Raw genomic sequence first — 13,055 nt, 5'->3', positions numbered from 1 at the left:
GAGGAATTCTATGCAAAGTGAGTGACAGTCAGAGACCGTTTGGGAGCGGGTAGGGGGGGTGGCAGCAAAAACGCAGGCGTGTCGCAACCGTTTTGGGGGCATGTCTTAGCCTACATCTGCAATCCCTTATGCAGAAAACATGGCGCCAGTGTGTCAGGTCAGGGCGGCTATACTGCATAGGGTTACTCAGATGGTCGATTATCATAGGATCTGTGACCACTGCTGCGTGTTTATATACAGATGCTTGGTTCTGCGTCGCCACCAGTGCGCATCTCAATACATTTCCAGGCGACTAAAGCATTTGTATGTTTGATTGCAGCTGCAAATGCATTAGTGTATATCTCTGAATCATGCCCAAAGTGCTCTCTTGCCCCCATAATGACATTGGCAATCTTGTGGCTGACATGTTGCTATTATCTGATGATCACCCGACAATTGCGCTACGTACAGCAGACATTTTCTATAGGTGGGTGGGAGGTCACTACTTGTCCTATCCAGCCCATAATTCCTTTTTTGTGTGAGTGACCGCACATTAACAAATGTAGAGTCCCCTATTTCAAATTATTAGGTCCTCTTAGCAGCTATTGTCCAGTGGGGGGTGGAGGGGATCAATGATCTAAAGCCCATATCTTCCCTATATTATGTCCAATAAAAAAATCATGGCAGGGGGCATGTGGGGTAAACTCAGGTGGAGCACAGGATGTGGGAAGGGCATGTGGGGAGAAAAACTAAGGCCATAACTGGGCAATATATACGGTTATACTTTATTACTGTGGTACTCAAAGTTGAAGTGTTATTTTTATTACAGCAGAATACGTTTTTTTAATATAAAAAATATATTTAAATGTTTGTAACTTTTGCTGGTTCATTGATGTACTGTAATCAATATACTCTGTGGTCAGACTATGGCCTATTTTAAAATTATAGAGGATTATTTGCTTCTGAGGTCGCTAACTGCTTCAGTCTTGGCAGAAACAAGTGAGAGTGAACATGGCTTTAACTGCAGGGGCGCAACGGTGCATCATCGGACCCTGAAGTTTGGGTAGTGCTATTATTGCCCTGCTACTTTATATTGGGAATATTACTAAATATGCTATTACAAGATCCCTATTTGCTATCTTCAGGCCATGTTTCGAAGATAAAGTCGCTTTGCTTTTGTTTTCTCCTAAACTGTTTCCCACAGTAACGTGTGTTATTTTTATTTTATTCATTTCAGAACACATCACACACCTAGAATTCTATATTGCAACTTTGGAAAAGCTGTCACTAAATTGCCGGGACAATGGAGAGGAAGCACTTAGTAACGCTTTCAACGCTTTCGCCGAGCTTTCAAAGGAGCTGTTGACACCGATAAAAAATGTGGTATGTTCTGTTATTTCAGGTACAAGTTTCCCATGTTACATAGTACCTAGCAAGTTTATTTGTGTGTGTATAATATGTGTATATATTATGTGTAGGAAATTTAGACTGTGTAATCTCTAAAGGGGACAGAGGGCCTAATTCAGACCCGCTCGCGAGCGCTGAGCGCTCGCAAGCGGGTCGATGGTGCCCTAATGCGCATGCGCACGACGGAGGGAGCTCCGTCGTGCGCATGTGCGAGACCCGCAAAGCGGCAGCCAAGCTGTCGCTATGGGTCTCGCACCAAAGGGGGCGTGCTGTCGATGGTGAGTGACAGCACGCCCCCTTTGGTGGGCGTGACGGGGGCGTTGCTGCCCAGACGGAGGCGTTCCCATGGGAATGCCTACCATCTGGGGCCGGTCCTACTGACATCACTAGTGATGTCAATGGGAGTGCTTTTGGCTCTGATAGAGCCAAAAGCACTCCTGGGCTTGCGGCAGCGAGACCCTACCGCAGGGTCTCGTCGCAAGCCCGATGGTCTTGACCATAGCGACCATCTTTTTGGCCGCTCGCATAAGCTGTGGGTGGTCACCCACAGCTATGCGAGCAGCCAGGAGGCCACTCCATTTTTAGGTAGGAGGGCCCTGATTCAGAGCGAGTGCTCTGGTCAGAGCGTCCGGCTCTGAATCAGGCCCAGAGACTGATGTGGACGATTACATATTCTCTGTTCAGTGCTGCATAATAAGATTGGTGTCATATAAATTAACTACTGTATAATAAAAATGTCACAAATAGTAAAACATCACCTCAAAGTATAACTTTTAGTTTTTACTCCGAAAATACTACTAATTTGGCTTACTTATGAAACAAAAGGGTTTCCTTTATTTCAGATAATATTTATAGCTTAGTTTTAATTGATTGTTTGCATATTATTGCACTTAAAGTGTGCCAAGTTGGTGCAAGACGCACTTTTGGCCCATTTGAAAGTAGTTGACGCAGAACTTTATAAGTAAGATAAATATGTCTGTTTTATAAGGTTCTGTATAATGTATATACAGTCAGGTGCATAAATATTGGGACATTGACAGAATTTTCATATTTTGGCCTCTATTCACCACCACAATGGCTTTGAAATGAAACAAACAAGATGTGCTTTAACTGCAGACTTTCAGATTTAATTTGAGGGTAATTACTACTCCCGGGCAGCACCAAGCAGCTTTGACATGGAGTTGACAGCGCAGAGCGTCCTATAGGACGCTCAGCGCTGCTGCTCACCACCCCCAGTGTCGGCCGGCTGTGTACAGAGTACCCCAGCCGGACGGTGTGGATACACACCAGCGGGTCTCTGCCACAGCGGGCCGCCTGCCACACCGGTCGCTGTGTCAGCGACACTGGACCCCAGCCGGACGCCGGGGACACCCGCACTGGAGACTGCCGACTGGTCTCAGCCATAGCGGGCCACCCGCACACCCGATGGACCACCAGGGAATTAAAAGAGATTTTTAAAAAATAATAAGAAAGAAAAAAAAATCTGCATTATGTTTGGCCGGCTTCCGGCAGCTGAAAGATTAAATCATCATCATCAGCCAGAGAGGGGATAGGCTAGGAGGAGCAGACGGCAGAGAAGAGGCAGGTAAGCAGAAAAACCCTGCTCTTGTCTGAAAGGGGTCTACCTGGGAATTTTCCAGGTTGACACTGTAGTGTGAAAGGGGGGTCTCGACCAAATACCCGGGAATTTGCATGGGAGAAATTCCCGGGTCTGAGCAGGAAATTTCCCGGGTTGTATATCTGAAAGAGGTATGAGTTGTAAATCACCCTCTTTCTGTTACAAAGTTAGTAGCAGGGCGTTTGACAAGCATATGCATGCTCATAGTCTTTTAATGCAATTGTGATTATGAATAATGATAATTATGTAAATAAACACATTTGTGATGTAATTTTTTGATGTACTTTAATTAAACTTTAAATTTTTCCTATAAAACAAGTCAAAGAGTTTTTTAGTGTATGCACAAAATTACGCTTTAAGACTTCTACACCAAACAACTAGTGATAGCATATTTTACTAAATACAGCCAGGAGCATAATAGATTCCAGTGGCTATCATTCCAGTGTATGTCCAGATTTCAGATTCGGTATGATATACTGATGGACGGGATGCGGGCTGTCAGTACACTGACAGTGGCATCCCGATGGTTCAAATCCCGACAGGAGAACAGTGAGTAATATTCACCTGTCCTATTCACCCCCTTACCCTCCTTTCCTGCACCCTCATACTAACCTTCCCTACCCCGCACCTTAACCCTCCCGGTAAGTGTCTAAACCTAACCCTCCTCCCTTAGTGCCTAATCATAATCCCTCCTTTTGGTGCCTGAACCTAACCCCCACTGTCTAGAGCCTAACCCTAACCTCCCCCCTCCCGCAGCCTAACCCTAAGTCCCACTGGGGTGCCTATACCTAACCCACCCCTACCCCCGTGGCTGATACTTACCTTTCCCCAGTCTCTTTACAATCGGGATGCCGTCTGCCAGGATTCCGACATCGGCATCCCCAGTCATGTCTGGATTCCGTCGCTGGTGTTCTCTCGGTGATTGGGATTTCAGTGCGGGGTTCCAGCAGACGGCATCCCGGTTGTCAGGATCTTAATCGCATCCCCAGATTTCACCTCACCTTGTCACAATATTGCACTTTTTTGCTCTGTTTGTTTTTAATATAGATGATACTGGCACAAAATGAAGAGAGAGGAGACCAGGCAAGGGTCGGCCATTTTCTAGTAGGGTAATTTTGACAAACACTCATAGGCGTGCGCAGTAGCCGGCACCAGGGGTGCCTCAAAGAGACACACACCCACTACCCGTTAAGGTCATGGACTACCCTCTTCCTTCCACCCCTCATCCCTCTGGGACATACACTACTCACTTCGGGAACCTGGGAGGTGAGTAGTGTATGTACCAGAGGTGAGGGGAGAGTAGTCCATGACAGGCGGGGGAGGTCCCGTTGCAGCACCACTTGTACTTTCTCCTGTGCACACCAATGCCCTTAACTTTGTAGAGTCAACAGTGCAGTTTAAAGTGTGTCTGAGAGGTCTTGAAGAATTGCAGCAGAATGTTGAAGTAAATTGTTGCAACAAGCTTAATATGCTGTGCAGAGTATATTCATTTCAACATATCTGTGTACCAATATTCTGCTGATTTCTAGAGGTCTTAGTTATTTGCTTAAAAATTATTTAAAACAAACAATCTTCTTTCCAAGATCGGTTTGGCCTGGTTTTATCCACAACAGGACACATTTACGACATGCGCAGACTATATCAAGGTGCATGTCAACGCTTCACTCTTGGAAGGCGGCTCCACAAATGAGATGTTTTGGAGGTCAACCAAAAGGGATTCTGAGCTGCACCACGGCCACGTTATGCTTTTTAAGTGAGGCCCATAGTTACCAATTTAAAAAGTGATAAGAAATTGCATTAGCAGACACCTTTTTAGGGAGACAGCAGTGATTAGTCTTGAAAATAATTTTGTTGTGTGAGCAGATGTATTCTGTAATGCATTAGATGTATAATATAGTCACTGATGGCTTTGCTGACAAGAGTGTTATCAGTATTTGTGAGAAATTATATGCATGATTTGTGTAACAGTCTTTCATTTGCATATTTGTCTCGCACAGCTGCAGAGTTTTAATCACAACATTAATTACTTTCTAAACTCGCTGGTTAAAGGAGATCTGAAGGAGGTGAAAGGGGTGAGTTCTACCGAGAAGTCATCTTGTGCGTTTTGTTCAGCTTGTCTTGCAAAATATTTGAGTTTCAGTATTGGGTAGTAATTAGGGGCCTAAATGAGATGCACTTTTACAGTATACCAATCACTTACACACAGTGGAGACAATTATTTTGTGCATGGGGGTGCCTATTGTGATAGAAGGCAGGGTTCTCATGAACATTGGTTTCTCTCACATAATGGCCCCCTGAACTGCAAGTAGGTAATGTGTGTGCTTCAGAGTCATTGAATAGTTTTTTTTAACTCAAAATTACAATGAATAGGACTAAGGAGATTTAAATGTTGGTAATCTCCTGGCTAATGAAGACATTTTAGATTTTTAATTATTTTAAGCCAAGAGAAAAAGACTGCAGTACTTTTGGTCACCAGAAGTAAGGTTTTTGTATAATTCTTTTTCCATGTGCCAGTAGTCCCTTCTACCAACAACTGTGGAACGAGAATTAGCCACTTAACTGGTACAGTCACATGGGATCTGCAGAGCCAGATTTAGACATCTAAAGGGCCCTAGGCAAGATACCGGTTTGGGGTCCCCTCCTTCAAAACAATCCATAGCACTATATTTTCTTACTTGATTCATGCCACGTACAGCACCCTGAAGAAAAGGTCCGTTGTGGCTTTGAAAGTCGACTATGTATGCACAGCTTCAGGGAGTCCAGCCGCCGCTGCCCCCGCTCCACCAAACACACTAACCAGCACTTGCGGCAACTCACACAGGCTTCACCCGTCCTGTCTCCTCAGCCACTGCCAGGTAAAGTTTAGCACTTTTGATATGGCAGCACCAGCAGGCACAGGGGAGTTACTGCTGCATTAGGGTGTCACATATAATGCCGCTAGCAAGCTCCCATATTTATATATATATATATATATATATATATATTCCTCTCATAAATATGTGTGTGCATGCACACAGGTTCAGGTTGTTATAGTCATAGGGACAGTATTGTCAGAGCCCAGGCTCCCTTATGAGTTACCCTAACCTCTGTTTAGAACTTGAAGGAGGCCTGGCCCATTCAAAGCCCACCTCACAGCACCACATACTGTCCTCTTCACTAGAGATGGCTAGTGAGTGAGTGTCTCAACACACTGACTAGAATCATTCAGATGAGTGAGTGATTTGAGTCACTCAGTGTTTGGCGTGTCGAGACACCCACCTTCCTAGCCTCTCTGTCAGTGGGAGCTAGTGAATGACAGCTCCGCCCCCTACACTCTGATCCGACCTGATCATACTTCTGTTCACTGAGTCAGATCAGCAGTGTAGGGGGCGGAGCTGTCATTGACTCACTCTGAGTCGTGCAGCTACTGCCAGGACTCAGGGCAGTGCACTAACTCTCCTGAGTCAGTGCAGAGGCTTGAGCTAGGTTGCGGGGGGCAGAGTTGTCAGTGATTCACTCTGAGTCGCTGGCTCCCCTGCTGGCTACAGCGCTGCTCTATCTAAAGAGTCGTGTCTCGAGACACTGACTCGAGACACTTCACTGAGTTGAGCCATGTGGCTCAACTCAGTGTAGTGAATCGTTCTGCATATCCCTACTCTTCACTGCCTGTCTCCCAAGATTTAGCACCCATCATCCCCACCCCTCACCCTCACAGTTCATGCTAGATTCCAGTTTGCAGAAGGACCTCTGACATCACAACCATGTGACCCGTGACAGCAGGGAGAGGTGAGCTTACAACTTTACTATCCATGTGGACATACTGTAGAGTGGGAATAGCAACCTGTGGTGAGTGAAGCGAGTCTGCGAGGGTACACTCTGGGCCCCATGTTCTGAACCTTGCTCCTCCCCGTTGTCACGGGTGATATCAGCGGTCCTGCAGTCCACTTCATTTTAGACCTAACTCTCCCCTCACACGGATCCCCCTCCCCTCACAGCACAGACCCCCCACAACATAGACCCCTATCCCCTCACAGCACAGACCCTTCTCAGTGTAGACCCCCCTCCCCTCACACCACATACACCCCTCAGCACAGACTGTTCTCCCCTCACAGCACAGACCCTTCACAGACCCTCCCCTCACAGACCCCTCTCAGCAGCCACAGACCCCTCCCCCTCACAGTTCAGTGCCTTTCTCCCCTCCCCATCAGCAAATTTACCTGCCTGGAACTTTGTTGCCTTTCCACAGCGCCGGCGGACATTAATGACTTGCCTCTTCGAGTAGCTCCAGCCTCCTTAACAGCGACACAGCGGGGGACCAAGTGAGTGACAGTCAATCACTGTCACTGACTGCAGGCACAGCGGCACCCTCTTCACAGTTGTGCTCCATTCAGCAGCATCCCCGACACCTTCTTGCTTATTGATAGCGCCGACCCGCCCCAGCCTTCAACTCTGCCCCCTCCTTCCCAGCTGGGCTTAGTAGCAGGGCCTTCGACGTGCTGCTGCTGCTACTACACTGCCACTATGTGTGTCATTTCTCCCCGGCTGATGCTAGTAGCAGCAGGTAACAATAGCGCAAAGGTCTCTCCCCAGGGACAGACTGGCGGCCGCCTTGGTTACATAGCGGCAAATCCGGCCCTGGGGATGTGAGTGCAGCCAGCTGGGCTTTCGCTGACATGGTCGTATTCCACGCGACTGTGTCTTCTTCATCTGTCCTTGGCTGTAACTGAGGAAATTTACTCCTGCTGGCTCAACTCCCCTGGCAGTGATGTAACAGTCTTAAATCCATTTTAGAACATGGGCAGTTAAGTGGGTTACCTGAGACTACATTGGTTGCATACTCTGGGATAAGTACTAATATTGGGGGTTTGGTAGATACAAACCCTGAGTCCATGCTGCACTGTGCGGTAGTGGAAGAAGATTCTTCACTTTATTTTAGTGGTGGGAGTTCTATCTAATTCATAAAAACCACCAGGTTTCCTTGCCAGCACCCCATAAGGACTCCAGAGCTAGAAATATCATTTGTGTAGTCCTTTTCCTTGGCCATGGGGACTTGCATATATTATAGTGATACTTCTGCTATAGCAGTGGGACCTATACATCAGTGCACTTCCTCTTCTGATTCTGTATCCTTTTCTATCCTTTATCTGTGATCCCATTTCGATCAGAACGGTGTTTTACTGTGTTATAATAATTTAAGCATTTTTTGTAAAGAAGTTCTGTATGTGAACTGCAGTTCATATTAAGGAGTAGCCATCACTACTTTGCTGCATCTGGTTAATGTGCACTTTACATCACTACTCCATACTGCAGGTTGACCCTGGTGCATCCACTAACTCTGTGTCCGTAGTTTCCTTCTTGCTTTCTTTCTCTTTGTAACCTCATAATACCATGGTACCAGATATCAATGACCTCGCACAGCCACACAAGTGGATAGGTCACTGCCTCCCACAAGGTCAGCAGATTCTTCTTTTGAAATAATATGTTCTGCTTTGTGTTGGGGATCTGATTGGACAATGAGTCTTGGATAAGCAGCATAGCACCATAACAAATTCATTTTGTTAACTCTGCATAAAGCACATAAATGGACAGTTGCTCCTAGCTACCAATCTAATTACCGGCTGAGTCTCCCATATCCAAATATTCCGAAATACAGAATAATTTTGGCATGACTGAGATAATGAAACCTTTGATTTTTGATGGTTCAATGTACACAAACTTTGTCTAAGGCACAAATTATTAAAAATATTGTATAAAATTACCTTCAGGTTGTGTGTATAAGGTGTATATGAAACATAAATGAATTTCATATATGTACACAAATGTTTGAGCCACAACATTATTGAATATATTGTATAAAATTACCTGCAGGCTGTGTGTATTATGTGTATATAACACATAAATGCATTATGTGTATATATTTGGGTCCTATTCCCAAGATATTTCATTATGGTATGCAATTATTCCAAAATACAGAATATTCCGTTATCCGAATTACCCCTGGTCCTAAGCATTTTGGATATGGGAGACTCAACCTGTATTAATAAAATTGTAGTTATGTTTGTATGTTTGCTTGTTTGCAGAGTATTTTCTATTATAATTTTTTTATTGCAGGATTTAAAGAAACCTTTTGAAAAAGCATGGAAGGATTATGAAAATAAGTTGTAAGTTGGAAAATTACGCCATGCAATGTTCAGTTTTGCTTGCTGTACAGCCATTTGTGATATTTCTCTCATGTTTGTCACCAAACACTATAAGGGATGTTCCTTGCACATTACCCATTCTTTTTTTGTACATTCAATGGCTTAATTCTTACACAGATACTGTATAATATAAAATAAACAAAAGTAAAAATAATAGAACCATGTATTATAGATTAAGGGCTGTAAAGTAATATTATCCTCAAATAAAACAAAAAGTCTAAAGGCGCAAAGGTAGGCGGAGCTGTGGATTACGTGGGTGGAGCTACACGGGGGGGGCATCAATTGGTTCATAAACCAAGTTTTTTCAAAGTTTGGGCTGTGGAGGTGGGTATTATTATATTATCATAACATGTCAATCTATCATATAATATATAAAACTACGCAAATACAGAAGTATAGGAGAGAAAACTGCTGTAAATTCTTACCCACATACACACACCAACAGACAACCAGAATCCATACTAAATATATAGGGGAAAGCCGCGTTGATATTACATCTATATAATAAGCGAGAAAACGTGTCTGTCTGGCTTTTTGTCCTTTATGCACGGCCAGAGTTTTGGCCCTAGTTCCACCAAATTTAGCGTGGTGTTTTGTGAGCCACATAGCAAGATCTTAAAATACCCCCCAGAGGTAAAAAAAAAACACATACATTTGCCCACACACAACCTTTTCAGATTATGCCACACAGAGCCCATTTACGTTATTCCACACAGTAGTACACCTTATACACATGCCACACAGTAGTAGTGCCCATTATACATTATGCCACACAGTAATGCCCTTTACAGATTATGCCACATAGTAGTAGTACCCCATATAAAACATGACTCCACACAATAGTAGTGCCCCTTACACATTATGCCTCCCCCAGCAACTCACCTCCCTGTGTCCCTCTAGTAGCCACTCATCTCCCCCTGTGTGATATCCGCAGCCAGCAGGTGTGGATTTGGGGCTGTGTCGCCGACGGAAATGGGATGTGGACTCGTGGCCTGAACCCCCGTGGTCCCGTGTTTCTTATGGGGGGGTGCTGGAGATGTGGGCTGCGTTGTGTGCAGTGTGCTGGCTCCCTCACAGTGTCAGGAGCCGAGTGCTGCACTTAATACTACAGTGCAGCACTCTGCTCCTGTCACTGAGGGGGAGTCTGCACCTTGGTGTCACCCCTCGGCGGGTGACACTCTGGTGCGGCCGGCACCTTCCTTGTGACGCCACTGCCTGCAGCAAAAGATTATATAAAAAATAAAGCTTAATTGTATGCGTTTTGGCCTAAATATAGCCCTGCCTGTCCTTAATATTTAGAGAAGTTAACCCCATATTCTATACAAAAATAAATAAATACCACAATTTTTTAGTTAAAGAAAAGTTTAAAAAAGTTGTAGTATTCTTATAGAATATTTAGTTAATTGAACTCATTTTTTATGACCACTTATCTACATTTTCTTCTTCCCCCTGCATTTATAATTTGTATACAGTATATTATTCAATGTAACAGTTTTCTTTTTCATAGTATAATCAGTGACCAGTTTACTAGGTGTTTTTAACTTGCTTCCCTTAAAAAATGTTTAACTATTGTCTTGGAGTTAAATAGTTTTTCATATTTAAAGTGCTCAGGTATCTATACATTTCCAGATTCAAGTAATTGCTGTTAATTTAACATTTATGTCTATGCATCAAAACTTACTGGTATATATAATTTTCTCATACTAAAGGTATTTTTAAAGTAACTTGTCATTTCTACAAACCTGTATTTAACATGGCCTATTAAATGTTGCTACAGGCTTTTCTTGTGCTGTTAGCTATAATTTCTTTTTAAGATGAGAATCCGTTAGAGTTGTAATACTATAGTGAATGTATGTTTTATTAGTGCTAAAATCGAGAAGGAGAAGAGAGAGCTTGCAAAGCAGTATGGGATGGTGCGCAATGAGGTAGCAGGCGGAGAAATCGCTGAGGAGCTGGAGAAAGAGCGCAGGATGTTCCAACTGCAGATGTGTGAAGTAAGATCATATACACCTATATCACCATATACTGTTTGCATCTTCCTGTTCCCTGATTTTTGCTTATTTAATACTGTCAATAACGATATATATGTAGTGTCTCCACTGACATTTCCTCTGCAATATAGTACAGTAGCAAAGTATTCCAAGTATTGAAGCAGTTTCTATAGCTATAAATTCACATACATAATGCTGAATAAGAAGGAATCCTATTATCAACATTCTAAATTAGAATAATGGACGACAGGTCTGCCATGAGAAATTGTGGGACCCAGCACAAATGAAACTAGTAAGGTCCCTCTTTGCTCCCACACTGTCCATGGCAGAAAGTAAGGCACTATAATGCAAAGTCAGATTAAGAACCCCATAGAGCTACTAGACAAAACAATGGTATTGGGCATGCACTGTCTCTTCTGGTCACCAAAATGGGCAGCATGTGTGTGTGCGTGTGTGTGTATGTATATATATATATATATATATATATATATATAATATAGTATTTGTACATATATTTATTAATTATAACTGTAGGCAGGAAGAAGTTGGGGAGTAGACGGCGGGGGAGATGAGTTCCACCATCTCTCCAGGACCACTTTATGCCCTGCTGGGTGCAACACTTCAAAATGAAATGCACAGAGAGGAGTCAGGTGGCACTCATAGGACTAAAAAAAATTATGCTTTTGCTAATTCATAGTTAATTAATTCACAACATAGGGGTGGATGCCGTTCCCTAGGTAAACCCCCAGTATCTGCACTGGCAGGCTTCCCATTGGAAGTGCTTTCTGCTAGTAGCAGGCCACACTGTCAGTCCCAGGGGAAGGGGTTTTCTCCCCTGTGACTGCCACCACAGACTGCCATTAGCAGAAAGCGCTTCCAATGAGAAGCCACATCTGCTTATATTATGGCACTCTTTCCTGGCTTCTAGGGGCTGCAGTCTATGCAGCTCCTAGAAGCTGTTTTTTTGTGTGCATTTTGTTCCCTGTCAGATTTGCGCTTACACATTAGAGATGGAAAGGAGTCTGGATTGCAGCTCTAAAGCCAACTTCTAAAGCAGCCTGGGCAGCCCCTCTCCGTTAACAAAATAGGATCCGCCACTGGTCATAACTTCTATCACTACTCAACAGCCAAAATCTGACTGATTTTACAAAAGATCGCACGAATAAGTTTAATTAAATATGTAATTTGTGCCAAAATTGCATTCAAAATATCAGGAGGAAATGGTCAATGTGAAAACAGAAACACAATGTCACAACCAACAAATCGTAATATCGGCGCAATTAAAGTATACATACATTTTATTGCATGCAGCACTTTCTACTCCCTTCAAACTGCTTGTGTATCAATTAGCTAACCAATACAAGTATAACATCACTAAAGCTGGGCATACATGGCCAGATAAAATGTCTGTCAGACCGACAGACATTTTATCTGACAGCCTGCCAGCCGCAGATGTCCGCGCATACACTGAGATTTCTCTCATTGTGTATTAGCCAACATCTGCGCTCCGTCCCCGGGGAAGGAGACATTTCCCTGTTCCTTCCATGGGAAGGAACACAGGAAATGTCTGTCTGTCGGCCGCCGCTGGGCATACACTGCCGATGCGGTTGACAGTTTACCGGTAAATATCGCATCGGACAGGCATGCTGTACAATCCGGCATGCCCGACCCATCAATATTTAACCCTCAGTCGCCCCCCCCCCCACACTCTACAATTATCGGAGCTATCAGCGGATATCGGGCGAATCGCCCTGATAATTGTAGCGTGTATGGCCAGCTTTAGTTGTGTCTGTGCAACCTCCACCTGTTGTTAATGTGACCGAAGATTCTGAAAGTTTGTCAGCTCTGTATCCTCTCTTGGTGCATTGTATTCTGAACCTA

At 44.0% G+C, this 13,055-nt stretch overlaps 1 protein-coding gene across 2 annotated transcripts in view; it reads left to right on the top strand.

Annotated features, from left to right (window-relative positions):
* LOC148514970 (arf-GAP with SH3 domain, ANK repeat and PH domain-containing protein 1-like) overlaps nucleotides 1-13,055 on the top strand; it is a 232,087-nt gene that overhangs the window by 93,250 nt on the left and 125,782 nt on the right. For both annotated transcript variants that reach the window (XM_088480677.1, XM_088480676.1), the window contains exons 3-6: nucleotides 1,217-1,362; nucleotides 5,002-5,076; nucleotides 9,095-9,144; nucleotides 11,048-11,177. In XM_088480677.1, the coding sequence (XP_088336803.1) occupies nucleotides 1,217-1,362; nucleotides 5,002-5,076; nucleotides 9,095-9,144; nucleotides 11,048-11,177 (401 nt within the window). The remainder of the gene's footprint in view (nucleotides 1-1,216; nucleotides 1,363-5,001; nucleotides 5,077-9,094; nucleotides 9,145-11,047; nucleotides 11,178-13,055) is intronic.

The sequence above is a fragment of the Taudactylus pleione genome, unplaced genomic scaffold (assembly GCF_031769625.1).
Source record: "Taudactylus pleione unplaced genomic scaffold, aTauple2 ptg000256l, whole genome shotgun sequence".
NCBI lineage: Eukaryota > Metazoa > Chordata > Amphibia > Anura > Myobatrachidae > Taudactylus > Taudactylus pleione.
This window is presented reverse-complemented; position numbering and strand designations above follow the sequence as displayed.